The sequence below is a fragment of the Thamnophis elegans genome, chromosome 1 (genome assembly GCF_009769535.1).
Source record: "Thamnophis elegans isolate rThaEle1 chromosome 1, rThaEle1.pri, whole genome shotgun sequence".
Taxonomy (NCBI): Eukaryota; Metazoa; Chordata; class Lepidosauria; order Squamata; family Colubridae; genus Thamnophis; species Thamnophis elegans.
In genome coordinates this window covers 68,533,575-68,551,433 of record NC_045541.1, presented here as the reverse complement: position 1 = coordinate 68,551,433, position 17,859 = coordinate 68,533,575, and the positions used below count along the sequence as shown (strand labels likewise).

The window sequence follows — 17,859 nt, the reverse complement described above, 5'->3', positions numbered from 1 at the left end:
GAACTTGCAATCTGTCTCTCTCCTATTTTGGTCCTCAGTATATGAAGTTAAATATTTGTTCCTTTTTGCATTGTTAGTAGGTTTGGGGTAAAATGTTTAAACTTTACAAATTCCTTGGGTCCTTTATTCATCCCTTAAATTCTTTGAAATTTTCTTTCCAAATAGCCCCCAGCCACATTTATTTGATGCCATAGGTTTGCCATCATGGCACTAAGAGGTTACTGGCCCCTGCCTCCTGCCCCAGATAAACTACAACCCTGACAGTAGAATGTGTATCTTCCACAAGTGGCATTTCCTCCCCACACTAGACACAGTTTGAAACATAACTGCATGATGAGAGGAAGAAACTCCTCTATGTAAATTTTAAATATGGTTTTGTTTATGTGAAGGTACACATTTTGGAACAACTTATTACTCCAGGAATGCCAGGTTTCTGAATTAGAATCGAATTTCTGAATTAGAGTGCCTTCTTGTTTCATAAAGCTTTGAAGAAAGTTTGACATTTAGCAAGATTGCTAATGTAGCCATTACATATCAGATGTAATGATACCTGTACTTTGAATTGTTCTGCCCCTGTGTTTTAGGACTTTTGTTTAATATGATCAACAGTGACTGAAAAATCCATAAGACTATTTCCTACTGAGCAAATTAGGCAGTTCAAAAATGTAAATATATTTCCTGTGCTGGGTAGTATGCCACCAGACTGTAAATTCTGAATTAAGTTGAAATAAATGCTATTGAACTCTGTTCGATGAGAATTGAGCATAGACTTCAATTGCAAGGCTAATATGGGCAACATTTATTTCATAGAAATCTGATATACAATGAGGGAAAGTTCTGTTACCATGAGTTCTTCAGCTACAAATCCCAAGATTCTATATAGGAATTCTCGTCTACTCCGTATGCTGTTCCTACAACTCCATCGCCAACAAAGGGCTGACTTATTTTGTGATGTTGTCCTACAAGCAGAAGGTACTAATTTTTCTAAAGTCTGAGAGATAGGTTTCTAAAATAAATAGAGTGGATCAAGTTCTGGTATTTTGGCTGAATTTCTTTTAGAGTTTTGCAAGTCCTCTAAAAGTTTTTCAAATGGTAGATGCCTATATGCAACATGTTTTTTTTTAAGGGGGGAGGAACCTTATTTTTCAGTCTCATACATTTTTTTCATGCGTTACCCATGTTTTTCGGTATATGTGTATATTTATCATGCTTTGTTGGATAGAAAGGAGCAATAGCTTTGGTTTAGTGCAGAGTATCCCTTTTATAGGATATGCATAGTTCTCCAATTATCCAAAATGTCTATTCATTTTGTTACTGGAATAGTTTAATATGAAATATGATGAATATCCTGTTTTCAGTGCCATGACTTGCTTTGAAATTTAAAGTAATATGAAATTGCCTGTGAATCCATTTTGCTACCTCACTAAATTTGGTGCACCTCAGACTGTGACTCCCAGAATCCCTCATATCCATAGGCTATTAGATTGAGGAAGAATGGAATTTTGAATGCTTTGTCCTTCCACCAAATTGCCAATGCAGGTAGTCTTCATCTTACAACTGCAATTGGACCAGAATTTCAATCATTGAGCAAAATAGTCATTAGGCGAAATGCCTGTCCAACTGTTCAGCTTGATGATCACAATCCAGGCACTTCCATATGGTCATTAATTAATCTCTCAAGCTGTTAAGCAGACACAATAGCACTATATCGTTTCATAGTACTTTACAGCTCACTCTAAATGGTTTACAGAATCAGCATATTGCTCCCAATAATATGTGTCCTCATTTACCAACCTCAGATGAATAGAAGGCTAAGTCAACCTTGAGCCGGTCAGGATTGAATTGCTGGCAGTTAGCAGAATTAGCCTGCAATACTGCATTCTAACCACTGCATCACTGCATAAGGAGACTTGGATGGAGGAAGGGGGAGGATTCCTTCATTGGGCTGTAGGAACAGAGCTCAAATCTTCAGGATTGTAGATAAACCCTCCTCTCCATCCATTGTGGAAGTCAATGGGAAAATCGGCAGCAGAGAAGGTTGCAAGCTGCTGCTTTCTGCCAAGAGGATTCCCCTCTCATCTCAGGGGTGGCTGAAAGCTGCCAGGGGGATTTAGCCTTGCAAGCAGGCAGCACTTTCACTCTGTCTGCTTAACGACCACAACTGTGAGTGCCAGGATTGTGGTTGAGGGAAGCAATAATATGTCTCACTCAGTGACATGCAGTGAGGTTTATGGCTGGTGAGGCACTGACGTCATCGCAATCTTTTTATTAAAATGCCTTTGTAATACAGGGTTTTTTAATAAAAGGATCCGCGCTGTGTTGTCCCGTTCTTGCACGTTTCATAGGGGTGGTGGGCAAGAGCATATCGCCAAGGGCCGTATGCGGTGACCACCAGTGGCCAACAACAAAAAAAAAGAGATTTGGGGGGGGGAGCAAGGAGCCGAGGAGTTCCTTGTTGTGTTTTCCACAAGGGACGACAGGGGGAGGAGAGAGAGAGAGAGAGATGATGATGGTGACAATTAAGTATCAAAAACCTTTTGAGTTTGACAATATAAAATGTTATCCAAAATTATAAATCTTATTTTCAGATGCATTTTTTGCCATCTCTGTTATTTTATTTTTTAAAAATCAGACTTGCTTCCAATTTGTGCCTTCTGGCAAACTACAGTTTTCTTGGCAAGAGCTCTAGCTTGCCATTGCTTTTGTCATGGGTCTGATAAACTTTCTTTCTTTCTTTTTCTCTTCCTTTCTTTCTCCCTGATTTCTTTCCCTCTCTTTTCTCTCTCTCTCATTCTCTCCCTTCAGCTCTCTTTCATTGCTCTCTCTCTCCCCCCTCTTTCTCTCCTTTTCTTTTCATCTCTTCCTTGCGCGTGCAAGCAAAATACTTTTCTGGGCCGGGATCATGGCAGCAGGGACAGCCACTCCTTCTGCTGCCACCACTGAGAAGTAAATACCTGGCTGTGCTGCGGTGAAGAGCCACGCTGTGCAGGAGACTCCTCAGCGTTAGACTCAAGTCAGCACGAGCCGCGGTCCCATTCTCCTCCTTCCAGAGCCAACATGAAGGGGGCTGCGGCTTGTGCTGACCTGAGTCTAGTGCTGAGGAGTCTCCTGCACAGTGTGGCTCTTCTCCGCAGCGGAAGGAGTTGCTGTCCCCGCAACGACAGAGAAAAGGGGAGAAAGAGAGATAGAGAGAGCTGGAAGGAGAGAATAGGAGAGAGGGAAAAGAGAAGGAAACAAATTAGAGAGAGAAGGGGGAGAGGGAGAGAGAAATGAAAGAGAGCTGAAGGGAAAGAATGAGAGAAAAGAGAGGGAAACAAATCAGCGCTAAAAGCCACCTCCATCCTCCCTCCCTTACTCTCCACAACCTTTTCCCGAAAGCTTTTCCCGAAATAATACCAACAGCCATTTCATCCCCACCAAAGTAGATACACACACATTCGTGTGCGCCATACACATATACATGCACGTACACCAAACAAAAAAATAAAATAAAATGGCAGAAATGGAGAAAGAAGTGAGACCTCCAGAAAATAAAAGAAGCAGGAAGCTGGCTCATCCTGTAAAAAGGGAAATCAATGAAGAGATAAAGGTACATTTCTGCGCTCCCCCTTTATTGTCACTGTATTGCAAGCGAGAAGGGAAGAAAAAGGGAAGAGGGGTAGTGTTGAGTCACAGGAAGAACGAGCACCCTCTACTATGAGGCAGAAGAACTGCGTGCCTCACCTACCTCGGGATTTTTTTAGGCTTTTAACTCTCGCTTAACTCTGCTCGAGCGATCATAAAACGCCTTAGAAGTCAAACTAGACTAGATGAGGCATGCAGTTCTCCTGCCTCATAGTAGAGGGCGCTTTTAGAGGCTTTTTAAAACAGTTAGGCAGTTATTCACAGTGAGGCAACAGCTAGCTAGCCTCACCTCAGCTCTTGCCTTTTTCCTTTTACATTTTTTTTCCTTTTCATGATGACAGTGGTGAGACTGTGCCTCCCCTTACTGCACGTCACTGGTCTCACTTAATAACGTCTTTGCTCAGTGACCAATATTGTGATTGTAAGTCGAGAACTATCTGTAGAGGTGGAAAGTCCCCTCATTTCCATCCCTTTTAAGTAAAGTGGCTTGCAATATGGAAGTTGGGTTCTGAATAGGACTAGAGTACAGGTAGTCCTTGATTTACAACCGTTTGTTTAATGATTATTCAAAGTTATAATGGCACTGAAAAATAATGACATGACCATTTTTAACACTTATGACTGTTGCAGCATCCCCATAGTTATGTAGGCAAAATTCAGAAACTTGGCAACTGGCTCCTATTTATGATGGTTGCAGTGTGCTGGGGTCATATGGTCATTTCGTGACCTTCTGACAAGCAAAATCAATGGAAAAGCCAGATTCACTTTATAATGCTGTTATTGACAACTGCAGTGATTCACTTAACAACTGTAGCAAGAAAGGTTGTGAAATGGGACAAAACTCACTTAACAATTGCCTTGTTTAGCAACAGAAGTTTTGGGCGCAATTGTCGTTGTAAGTTGAAGATTACCTGTATTAAGCCTTGGCACTTGAAACATCTAGCCAAAGTGAAATTGTGCAAAAAATAATAATTTTGTGATAGATCCAGGGAAGCTATTTGGAGTGCTGCCATTGCTACTTGTTCTTTGTTTTTGTGTTGAATTCTTCCATTGAAATCTATGGAGCCATTTGAGGTGCTTAATTTTACCTCGGGCATGCCTATGGATTTGTTTAATATCTTATTAATTGTGAATAAAATACATAATGGCAGTTTGTACAGTTTGCAATTGTTTTTGTTACTCAATTGTCCCCAAATAACTAGACCAAATTGCTAAGCATTTGCCTTAAAGAAGCCTTACTAATCTAAGAACTCTAAACAAATTTAGTTAGGAAAGATGCAGGTATGATTTTGTTTATTAAAATATGTACGTTAACACTACCCAGTAAGTTGATGTAAAAGGAAGAGTGAGCTAAAATATCCCTTGCAAGGAACCCTGTTCTTGTAACTTTGTTTTAAAAGTACAACTATTTTAAATTAACGTGAAAAAAGCAGTTTAATACTTATGGCAATAACTGGTGAATGGACCAGGCCCTTTCATCTACCCTGAAGCCCAGATTCCTCTCTAATACTCTGCCCTTCCATTTCTTTGCACTTCTGTTCTGTCAGAAAAAGGGAGCAAAGACGGTTGCTTGGGGAGATGTTGCTTCAGGGTGCATTTGAGTTAGCATGCTCCTTCCATTTCTTGCTAGGGCGAGTAAAATAGTCTTCCTAAAGTGCTTCTGGTTAGCTGCCCTGGGAGTAGAATTTAGGACAAGATATGTCTTTGCCCTGACCCAGTACAATTCTCACTTTCCCGACATTATATATTGACTGCGGGAGAATTTCAAGGCTAGCCGGTGGAGAACATCTTCAGTCAAAATTGATGGTCCCACTGGTAAAGTACCTGCTAATAATGGTGTTCTTTGTAGGAGAAGCCATTCCAGCTCATTGTTGCATCCTGTCGGCCTGCAGCCCCTTCTTCACAGAGCAGTTGGAGCGAGAAATGCCCCCCAAGGGACACAAGGTGGTGCTGGAAATTCGGGGGCTGAAAATTGGAGCGTTGCGGAAATTGGTAGATTTCCTCTATACATCTGAAATGGAGGTGTCCCGGGAAGAAGCTCAGGATATTCTTGCAGCTGCACGACAGCTTCAGGTGTCAGAACTTGATTCTTTACAGTTAGAAGGAGGAAAGTTAGTAAAAAAAAACCTGGGCCGGCGATTAAACAGGAACTGTTTGCAGATAACCAGTCCAATGACCAGACCAGAGACAAGTTTAATTCATTCTTCTGCTCCTTCTAAAGGTAGCTTGACATCCTGGGTAGCTACAGGCAAGCAAACAACACCCGGCAGTAATTTTATACCAGGCTCCAAAGAAATAAATAGCCACAACAGTACTGATCAGAAGGACGTAAAGAAGCAAAAGCTTACTACAGCATTGCTGAGTAGTGACAAACAGATTTCAAAATGCCAAACTATTACTGCTGATCCCCTGAAAACAAAAGTTAAAAAACGTCCTCCAGGCACAATAAGGAATATAATGGGCAGCAGTGAGAATGATAATCTGCACAGAAAGGAGACTGAGGCTGAAGATACACACACTAGAGCCAGTTTGCAGAATTCAAAAAAGATAAAGCTCAGCCGTCCAAAGCTTTCCTTGCCATCTCTGTCTACGTCTTGTGCCACCAAAGACCATTGCACTGTGACATCCAGCAAATCACCAAGGTCTGTTAAACGTCTGTGGAGACAAAAATGTCCTGTCAAGGAGGAGATTAAAAAAGAAGATGATAACCATTTTTGTGAATTCAGAAGCCCCCCTCTTCTTCCAAAAACTAAAGGCAGAAAGCGCACCTCCAGTGATCCAGCATCCTGCCCAAACTTTCCCCAAGAAATAGGTCACATAGGCCGGGTAAAGCTCAGAAAAGTTATCAATGGCAGTTGTTGGGAAGTGGTGCATGAATCGCCTGCCGTGCAGCCGACAGTGGGGGAAAATGGTGTGCACACTTTGAAAGCTGAGGGCTCCCAATTTCAACCCAGAGATCCTAAACTAGAAGTAGATGTGCAGCAGTTGGCCTGGTCTCCTAAACTGCTCCCTGCAACTGCTGAGGCTGCACCGGGTCCTGAAAAGAGTGTGATAAAACAACCAGAACTACCTGAGAAGAAGGTGGCCTTGGATGAAGGAGCTGATGCTGCTGGGAATCATTGTGACATGGAGGCATTTGTGCTGGATCATCTGGTCAAGGAGGAGCAGTATGATAGCCTTGCTTCAGCTGGAGAGTTGGAACAAATGCTAGACTTGCTGCTGGCTGATGAGGATGCCACTGGGGGAATCCAGAGCACCACGATTACACAAAGTCTGTGTGCTTCTCCCCAGGCAAATGAGAATGTCCCAGGGAAAGTTGGAATTGAAGAAAAAGAGAGATGTTGTACAGTAGATCCACAGTTGGACAAGATAAAAAGTAGTGAAGCTGCTGACTCAACAAATGGGAGCTCTTTGCTGGACCCTGTCCTTAACTGTCTTCCTCTTGTAACACCTGAGCCTAAAGGTGACTGCCTTTCCTTGTCCAGGTCAGCCTCTCCCCAACTGGGGGATTGGGCAAAAACTCAGTGTCAGCTGTCTGAATCCACAAATGGGACTGTAAAAATTGCTGAGCCTTTGTCTGATACTTGGACAGGTGATGACCAAGGACCTCTAACTTACGATTTGGGAATCTCAGATAAAGAAACAAAGTCACTTACTGAAGCTGTTATGAGCAACCCTGTGCAGCACGTGGACTGCAAGCTGTCATCTTTCTTAGCCAGCCTAGAAGAAACTATAGATGTTGGGATAGAGGACTTCTTTCTTAATATTGAAAGTGTCCGGCCAGATCTTTCTCCTATATCTGAAACTGAAGTGGATGTTCTGAACTAGTGAGTGCAAGTAGTGGCAAGGAATTACTTTGACTACTTGGTGAGGTGGGCTACCAGACAATATTGCACGTAAAATTCCATGGCAAATAGTAAGGAATCTGCCGCAATTAATAGATTCCAAAATATGTTTGAGTATTTTGATCAGATGATGGAAAAGCCCCCTTTAAAATCAAATTGGGGAGAGGCTGCTTCATTATCACCAATTCTCAGCCTCACTAAATCATGACCGTGACATTGGTATAATCTATTCTTTGCGTACAGGCCACCCTTCCAGGATGCTGGGGTCCTTCTAGCCTCTTGTGGGATAGGAAATATACAGCATTACTTCTGTGAAAAGTAATGTTTTATGTTGTGAGAGACATCTTGGGGCCGGTAATAATTTTACACAAGTGTGTTCTATTTAATTTCCTTTATAGATCATAATGTAATTGGCTTATAGTAAACACAAGATTTTAAAACATTGGTCAAGAGTTTAAAGCGCGACTACTCATAGGACAAAATTATGTTTTCGGGGAAGAGCTGTTGTGAAACAGTGTTGTCCTTAACTGTTAAGTCCTTTGCTTCCCTTCAATATTTTTTTAATGTTTTATTTAATGGCTAGTGAATTAATCAAACCTGGAAATAAAAAATTCAGTCCCAAGCTGGGAGCTACTACATTGAGTTAGCAGTTCAAAGGCAATATAAAGACATGGAAACAGGATAAGAATTGCCCTCTTTGTACTGGCTCTTTCAGTTGAATGCTTCAATTCCTCTCCCCCCCCCCCCTTTGTTTAAAGGTCAGATTGGAACTAGGAAGACCAGCAGAGGATCTACTGATCTCACTGCTTTATTTCCCAGTTACTGGAGATCACATAGTACCAACTCAACACCACTTACAGCAGTAGATGCTTTGCTGTAAATGTTAATTCTTTCTCCTTAAACCAATGTTGCTGGAAGCAGCACCCATTTCTCCTGCTACTTTTGGCTGGATAGCCCACTTGAATTGAACTGACTTTTCTCCTGATAAGTGGCCTGCAGTATTTAAACATAGGGAATTTAGATACAGGGAACTAAGTGCCTTGCTGACTTTCTGTATTTTAAATAAGAGAAGGCTCCCTAGAGGCTTGAGAATAATTGCCAAGTTGCTTGTTTTTCATTGAAACCGTCTCCCTTGTGTTTGCAGCTTCTTCACAGAGAACTGTATTCAAGTGCAATGACCTATACCTCCACCAAGCTGTGCCAAATACTTCCTTCTCTCACAACCCAAAGCTCTTCATGTATGCAGAACATTCTGAAGAGTAGATGGCACAAAGACTGGAATAAATATTGAGTTGTAACTTGTTCAAATAAAAATTATTAAGTTTTCTTGGTACTTTGCATCATATTTACACTGCAGCCCCCCAATTTTGTGGTGTTAACTATAGCTAAAGGAAATAAAACAATGCAAGACACACAAATAATACAAATTGTTGGGCAAGCACAGGGAAGATTGATAAAGTCAGCATAGTAAACTAGAAGTTAACAGTAAAGTTAACTATCTTGAGCAGGTATTCAATTCTGGAGAGCAAGGAACCAAATACTGTAGAGATTTTACTTATAACTTCTAAAATGCCACTAGCAAACAAGCACACATTTAGGTTTTATTGGGAAAAAAGTACAGGACAAAATATTAGCATTGTAATCTGAAGCCATGGGAGGGATGAAAGTGCAATGGTAAAAAAAAAAAAGTTTTCAGAAGTCATGTGTATGCTGGGGAGTTTTATGTGCAAGTTTAACATTTCAGCAGATGAAACAGGACATGTGAATATAGATGTGCAACTTTAATTCGCAAAACAGTAGACAACACTAAACTCCCATGACAGACAATCTCATGATACCTTTATTTCACAGGACAGAATTAAACAAGAGATAGGGGAGGCAATTAAGCTTTACTGGAAATAAAGTTCTTCCCCCAAATGTTTCAAGAAGTAACAAAATTTGAAAGGATGATGGGGCAGGAAATGGTCCATTTTTCCTTGTAAAGGAGGGGCAGCAGTTTCAGAGATACAACCAGAGTTTCTTTACCCCACTTCATCATATCTCATCATAAATGCTCCAGCTCACAGGACAAACAGACAGTCAGAGAGGCTGCAGAAAACAAAAAAATCCTGTTAGCCACAGATCCTACTCCCCAGTTCAATATCATTATTTACAACTTCCAGGAGTACAATGGTTTTGTTTCTATTTCTAAACCACGCAGTACAGATGCACATGGCTATCCATAATACAACCTAAGAGAGCTTCCCACAGTATAAGAATACAGAACTTAAGGTTCCAGAAGTGTAAACTATGACTCATTTTAGGTATTATGATGAATGATGGGTACTGGATACTACATATCCAGACCCCATTCCCAAGTACATTTCTTCAAATATTGTATAGGAACCAGTTGGTTGGGATAGGGTTCAAGACATCATTTTATTTGGACAGATTACAGGCAATCGCCAATTTAATGACCATTCATCAACCATTCAAAGTTACGGTGGCACTAAACAAAGTCAATTATGACTGGTGCCTGAAGTTACGGTTGATCAAAATAAGGGTGTTTGCAGCCTTGCCTGCCCTTTCAACCACAGGGAACTTCAACACACACGCACATGCACAGCCATTCTGGATGTGAACTTACCACTTTGCTCCTCCTTCATCATTGTTGACTTTAGTTTAAGTTGCACCTCACCATTTCAACGATGTTGCTGGGTTCTGGGAACTTCAATTTGCGGGGTGGCCCTTTTTTAAGACCACTCCATAGCTCTATCTCTAAAAATAATTAACACAAGCAATCACCAACAGTACTTGGATTATACAATGTGAATACATCCCAAACATACTGCTAAGAGGTCAGTCACATGGTTTGTAAACAACTGATTTCACTGATCAGTGAGCCAAGGTGGCGCAGTGGTTAAATGCAGCACTGCAGGCTACTGCTAGATCAGCAGGTCAGCGGTTCAAATCTCACCGGCTCAGGGTTGACTCAGCCTTCCATCCTTCCGAGGTAGGTAAAATGAGGACCCAGATTGTTGGGGGCAATATGCTGACTCTCTGTAAACCGCTTAGAGAGGCCTGAAAGGCCTATGAAGCGGTATATAAGTCTATTGCTATTGCTATTGCTAAACTAATTACCTTTCAAGGAAATGTGGCCACTTACAGCCAGACACTGTTCATCTCTTAAAAAATTTGATTTTTGTTTAATAGAGCACAAAAAGGTGTACAAGATGGCCAGGTTTATTTTCTCTCAACAAAATATTGCTGGAGATATTATGTCTCAAAATTGCCGAAACCTCAGAGTCATACTGTAGAAGGCTGCGGTATGGGGTCAAACAAATGACTGTATCTCCGCAAGTATTGCATTAGCAAACCAACACTTTACCAATGTTCATTGGGGACGTGTGTGCATGTTCACATAAAATTTCATCAAAATCCATAATGGTCGAGCAGGGCATTTTTCTGAAATCAGACTACTTGACATGGAATGACCCAGGGCCAACAACCCTAAATGGCATGGCTTTTATCATCTAGGAAATTGGGTTAATTTAATAAACCAACTGGTATATTTGACAGTCCTAGCTAAGCAATGATTAGCATTGAGATTGCAAGTCCAACACAATCTCATCCGTCCCATTCCCATAAGCCACACAATAACTCACTGGTGCCATCCTTTTTCAAGAGAACCACTTCAAAGCTATTTCTCCGGGGTTTTTCAAGGTTGACCTCCACAAGGATATCAGGAAAGGCCAGGCTCAGCTCTTGGCTGACAGCCTCAGCTCTGCATCCAAAGACTCGTCAGCTTTTACTGTCAGTATTGAAGAAAAGCAAGGAAAAACATCTTAATACTACAGAATGAGTGTGAACTATTATTTAAAAGCCCCTGGAACTTTAAAGAGAACCACCGTATTTAAAAATACATCTCATCGTAACAAAGACTTTACTTCAACATTTTATTTGGAGGTGGGGGGGGGGGGTAGTTGTCTATTATTTTACACATGTCCATTAAACTCAAAAATATGGCACAGGCGATATGTTGCCCAAACTGACATTTGCATTATGTCATTACATAAAAGACATTCTGGAATACATTTGTGCCCATATAACTCCTAAATGACAGAGTTTGTATCATTAACATCAATGTGCAGAAGACATAATTAGCTGCAGCAATTTGGTTCACTGCATGCAAAGTTCAGTGCACTGAGGCCCACTGTTACAATGAAATATTTGATTCAAAACAGATTCCATGCAGGCTACAGGGTTTAATCAATTAATGCATAGTGGTGGTTGTTTTTTAAAAAAAACTATTTTGTAGAACTCTAAAGTTCCATGAGAAATTGATGGGGTTCTGTGAAAAACTAATAGTAAAAAGCTATTAGCACCCTCAAACCCAAATAATTTCCTGATTTTAGAGTTTTGCCTCTTGATTAGGATTCTTTTTTTAAAAAAATTAACAGGTTCAGTAACCTCAAAACTTTAGAAAATTTCTGAACTAAAAATGTATTTCTATTGCGTGGTCAGCAGAATTTATTTTTAAATCTGTTTTAATACATTTATTGTACTTATAGGGTCAGACGGCATTCTTTCTTATTTGGGGGACATGTATTTAAAATGTCCCCAGCTAGGAATTGCCAGATCTACTGAGGCTCCAATTTCTAGAATTCCTGGAACACCTAAGAGAACGCAGCTCTAAGCAACTGTTACCAACATTCATGCATCAGTTTTTTTAAAAATCTATCCATCTCCACAAAACTTGTTTTTCCTCAACAAATACAACAACAAATACAATCAGTTAAATTCATATTATTATTATTATACAATTGTATCACAGCGGCCAGTTGTTTTGCCGGATTTGGCATTGGTTACTAGTTGGGTCCCAACCAGGGGCCTAGGATGTCGTAATGTATTTTTGTAATATGCGTGCAGATCCAAGCAGTGCGCCTTTTTGCATTTGACTGATGGTGATTTTGTCAATTTTTAACTGTTTTAAATGTAATTCCAGTGCTTTTGGAATAGCACCCAGTGTGCCGATTACCACTGGAATTACCACTGCTGGTTTGTGCCATAGTCGTTGAATTTCGATTTTTAAGTCCTGGTATTTTGCGATTTTTTCACGTTCCTTCTCGGCGACCCTGCTATCACCTGTATTGCAATGTCTATGATTGTGACCTTATTTTTCTCAACCAGTGTGATGTCTGGTGCATTATGTGCCAGTATTTTGTCTGTTTGTATACGGAAATCCCAAAAGATCTTGACCATCTGATTTTCGGTGACTTTTTCAGGCTGATGTTCCCACCAGTTTGTTGCTGTTTTAATATTATAATTTTTGCACAAATTCCAATGGATCATTTGTGCTACTGAATTGTGCCGCAATTTATAATCAGTCTGCACGATTTTTTTTTACAGCAGCTGAGTATGTGATCAACAGTTTCATCAGCTTCTTTGCAAAGTCTGCATTTGACATCATCAGAGGATTTTTCAATTTTGGCCTTAATGGCATTTGTGCGGATAGCTTGTTCTTGCGCAGCCAGGATTAGTGACTCTGTTTCTTTCTTTAATGTACCTATTGTTAACCATAACCAAGTTTGTTCACTGTCCACTTTATCTTATATTTTTTCCAGAAATTGGCCATGCAGTGCTTTGTTCTGCCAACTCTCCATTCTTGATTTTATCACATCTTTTCTGTATTCTTGTTTCGTCTGTTGGGCCTTCAGTAGATTTTTGTTCTTTACTTCGATTAATAGATGTTCTTGACTTTCTTTTAAATAATCAGCCAGTGCATGTTTTTCTTCTTCAACTGTTTGCTTCACTTGTAATAATCCTCTGCCACCTGATTTTCGGGGCAGGTATAGTCTATCAGTATCACCACGTGGATGTAAACTGTAGTGCACTGTCATTAGTTTCCTGATTTTTCGGTCCAAAATGTCCAAATCAGCTTGTGTCCAGTTAACTATACCAGCTGTGTATCTTATAACTGGTATTGCCCAGATATTTATGGCCTTGATTGTATTTCCACCATTCAATTTAGATTTCAAAATTTTCCTAACTCTGTTGGTGTACACTCCCCTGACAATAGTTTTTATTTCTCCATGCTTGATGTTATTCAACTGCAGAATGCCTAAGTATTTGTAGGCTTCATTTCCGCTGCATTTAATTAGTTGGCCATTGGGCATTTCAATTCCCTCACATGTAGTGATTTTGCCCCTTTTTATGGATACAGTGGCGCATTTTTCCATGCCAAACTGCATTGAAATATCGGTGCTGAATACTCGGACTGTGTTTGTCAGTGATTGGATTTCTATTTCTGACTTTCCATAGTTTCAAATCATCCATATATAATAAATGCGAATTTTTTTCAGCTTCTTTGGCTGTTTGGTAGCCTAATTTCATTTTTTTTTTAAGATTACTGATAGTGGGATCATGGCGATGATGAAGAGAAGAGGTGAAAGTGAATCACCCTGGAAAATTCCTCGCTTGATATTAACCATTCCATAGTATTATTATTATTATTTACTGAAAACCTGTCCCATGTCCAATAATTATTTTCAGAATGGGGAAAAAGGTTATTCTAAAACAAGATATATGACTGATCCCTTATCTCAATATGTAGGCAATGTGTCACAGATCTCTTACCAGTGTTCAATAGTCACATGAAGGTCTCCCGATCCTTCAATCTTTTGGATCTTGGGCAACTTTTTCACATCACTGGCTTCCGCTCCATTGGATACTGAGGCTTCTGCTTGAGGGATCTTTGCCTTCCTTTTCCGCCCTTTTGGAGGCATTCTGCAAGTGAAGGCAAGAAGAAAGAATATTACATTTGTATTTTTGGATTACAGATTTCAGTATATGTAGATTTTTCTGGGAAGAACACATCAAAGAAAGAATGCTTAGAGAATGTTTATCTATTATGCAATCAGTCTGATTTACTGATGATAACTCTCATTTGAAATCCATTACTGTATCTTCTGCCTTTTGTCTTTTCACAGGAAAGTGAAAAGAGTAGATAGAAAAATTGCATATGCTCTGCCTGGAACTATCCAGAAAAAAAAAGCCAAAGAGCCTTGATTTATTGAGTTCAGAAATGCAAAACGTGTTGCCAAAGTTCATCAGCATTTCTTTTGTCCTCCTCTCAAGTATTTTATTTAGTAGCACTTGATAGGAATTAATATATGCTTAGAGGCCTTTAAATCTCCAGACCCTTTCATGCCATGGGAAGCCTGGTGATGCTCTTCAATTAAGGAATATGACTCCTTATTTAGTTCATGTTGTCAACCCCAATTCCCAACCAAAACCATCTAGATATTTTGAAATGTAACTTTCTAGGCTAGCTGAAAATTATGAGATTGTAGTTTCACATTGAGAAAAAATGGGGGAATTAGGGATCTCCAAACTACTGGCTGCAATGGTCCAGAATTTTCAATAGTCCTATCAAAGTGTACTTTGATTGTAGGCAATGAAATTCAATTTTTCTCCATGCAAAACACACCCTTTTGCTAGTGAGCTATACCAATGACTTTTCTCTTAACAGCAAAATATGAATTAGCTACAAATAGCACACCCTGATGCCATTACAGGATGACTAAAAAGTCTTTGAAACCCAGTATTGTACAGGTAATCTTCAACTTACAACAGTTCACTTAGTGATTGTTCAAAGTTACAATGATGTTGAAAAAAAGTGACTTAGGACCATTTTTCACACTTAAAACTGTTGCACTATCCTCATAATCACATGATCAAAATTTGAATGCTTGGCACCTGACTCATATATATGACAGCTGCAGTGTCCTGGGGTCATGTGATCACTTTTGTGATCTTACAAGTAAAGGAGGAACCCAGATTCACTTAACAACCATATTATTAACTTATCAACTGCAGTGATTCACTTAACAACTGTGGCATAAAAGGTAGTAAAATGGGGCAAAATTCACTTAACAGATGTTTCACTTAACAATAAACATTTTGGGCTCAATTGTGGTCATAAGTAGAGGACCACCTGTATTAAAAACATCACTCAATTTTTAGCAGACAGCGTATTGGGTTTGTGTGTGTTGTTACCCACAATCTTTTCATCAAAAGAGAAAGCAAGGCAAAAAAAGATTATAAATGATCATGGTTTGTTTAACCAATTTATAAGCAAAGGAGACCCCTAGTTTGATAATGTTGGGATTTGCTAGGCAGACCAGGGTTCAAATTCCCATTCATTCATACGGGGCTCACTGGATGAGATGCTTGAGCGCTGGGAGAAAAAGGATGAATGGATACAAATGCAACGGAGAAGGACAGAAACAACAGCATCATCTTTGATAACGATAAAGAGAAATGGCAATGTCCATTAAATAAAAGCAGAACAGAATCGGTCCTCGTTGGAGAAGACAGAAAAACGAACCGAAGATAAATTTGAAAAGAAAACCATTTTTAAAAGCATTTAAAAAACATCGCGGCTCTGGAATTGCGGGGAAGAGATCCATCCTGCTCTCAGATTTAGAGGGATAATTAAACTGAGAAGCCAAAGAATACGACTAATAAGAGAGCAACCTCCAGGTTTTCTAAAAGCGAAGCTACGTTGCTTGCTTTTTTATTGCAACCCGTACGGCGGGCAGCTTATTATGCTCAAGAAAGGAAATCTCCCGCAGTTTCAACCATTAGCGCTGGACTGGAAGGGAATGAGGTGCATTAACGAAAAACCCGCAAAAGGAAAAAGAGCACACACACCCCTCCCCGGGCATATATAAGGAAGAGCCTTCCTGCCTCACCTTCCAAAGCGGCGGCGGCGGCGGCGACGAAGCCACCACAATCTCGCGCCTCCCGACTGACCCGCGCGCCAAACCCTTTCGTAAGATGGCCGCTACCCGCCCGCCCGCCAGACGGGACGTTTTGAGTGACGTTCCGTAACAACCAATCACGACTGGCTTTCGCAGGGCTGCTGTCTTAGCTGGGCGCGTGTTCTATTGCACGTGGAGGGGAGTGGGGGTTAGCAAAGGCGGCGACTCTTCTATGGGTGGGTAGACAGAAGTCAGAATCCCGGCCGGTCTAACCTGGTGGGCGGGGCAGGTAGCGGCGCCTGTCACTTAAAGGGGCTGCACTGCGGGTTGGACTGGCGCTTCCGGAGAAGGTACCATCCTGCATTCCGCTGCTCTTTGAGCATCTTTCGTTTGTGCGGTAGTTATTCCGCTCCATTCACGGAGGTATCTTTTCTGCTCTTCGGGGTTGCCCTCAGCTTCGCAAGAGACAATAACTGAATCCAACTTGCAGCCCCGTGGAGAATCTTGCAGTATAAGTCGTTCTCGAGTTACAACAGTTCATTTAGTGACGGTTCAAAATTACAACAGCAATGAAAAAAAAGTGACTTGTGACCGACCTTTGCATCATCCCCATGATCGAGTGATCTAATTTCAGATGCTTGGTAACTGGTTCATACTTATAACTGTTGCTGGGTTCCACGGTCCTTTTGAGACCTTCTGACAAGCAAAGTCAATGGGGAAGCCAGATTCACTTAACAGCCGGGTTGCTAACTTATCAACTGCAGTAATTCACTTAGCAACTAGCAAGAAAGGTAATAAAATGGGGCAACGTTCATTTAACAAATGCTCACTTAACAAAATAATTTTTGAGCTCAATTGTGGTTGTAAGTCGAGAACTACCTGTAGGATATGCTGCCTAGCAGTCTAACAAAAGGAGACTACATAATTTGCCTTCTGAGAAAATCTCCTTCTGTCAGACCCCACTTATTGGCTGAGTTCATACAATAAATTTAATAACTAACCAAACTAATGAGAATTGATGTACAAAATCAGCAATTGACTTATAAGGCTCAATTACAACTGCAACTATAGTTAGCTTATGTCCATATAAATTATTAGAAAGTTTAAATAACAGACAAGACAAACAGCCAGTTTGGTTTAATGGTTAGAGCATAAAACTGAGTTCAAGTCAGGCCTTAACCATGAAAGCCAGCTGGGTGACCTTGAGCCAGTCATTCTCTCAATTCACCCCATAGGATTGTAGTTGCGGGGAAAATAAGAGGTGGTGGATATCTTCACTGCCTTGAGTTATTTTTTTTACAAAATGGTAAAGGTGAGATATAAATAAATAATTAATTAAAATCAAGTTAATAAGATTGCTCATATTGGAAAAACATATAAATCAGTAAGCAGGGCTAGAAGCTGCCCTGTGGAAAAAGCCAGATGCCCGAGATACTTTGAAATTCTAATAGGAATGAGACAATACAGAATTCAGAGGAATGTTGTTCCGTGGAGTATTGTTTATGGGTCATTGTGTTGTGGAAACTTTCTCCTAACATTGAGCTGAAATCTGTTACTCTGCTATTTCCATCAGTTGATTCTAGTCCTATCTCTGGGGCCAAAAAGAACATCCTGTTTGTCTCCTCCAGAAAAGAGATGGGTGGTTG

At 40.4% G+C, this 17,859-nt stretch overlaps 2 protein-coding genes across 2 annotated transcripts; one reads left to right on the top strand and one right to left on the bottom strand.

Moving 5' to 3' along the window:
• The first annotated feature begins 845 nt into the window (after window positions 1-845).
• BTBD18 (BTB domain containing 18) lies at window positions 846-7,452 on the top strand. The gene is made up of 2 exons (XM_032212400.1): window positions 846-972; window positions 5,474-7,452. The coding sequence occupies exons 1-2, from the start codon at window positions 846-848 to the stop codon at window positions 7,450-7,452; spliced, it is 2,106 nt and encodes a 701-aa protein (XP_032068291.1).
• Window positions 7,453-9,235: 1,783 nt separating this feature from the next.
• On the bottom strand, window positions 9,236-16,686 carry SELENOH (selenoprotein H). The gene is made up of 5 exons (XM_032209164.1): window positions 16,205-16,686; window positions 14,085-14,234; window positions 11,114-11,259; window positions 10,096-10,226; window positions 9,236-9,557 (listed from the first exon to the last, which is right to left on the bottom strand). The coding sequence occupies exons 2-4, from the start codon at window positions 14,231-14,233 to the stop codon at window positions 10,126-10,128; spliced, it is 396 nt and encodes a 131-aa protein (XP_032065055.1). The 5' UTR covers window position 14,234; window positions 16,205-16,686; the 3' UTR covers window positions 9,236-9,557; window positions 10,096-10,125.
• Window positions 16,687-17,859: the final 1,173 nt, after the last annotated feature.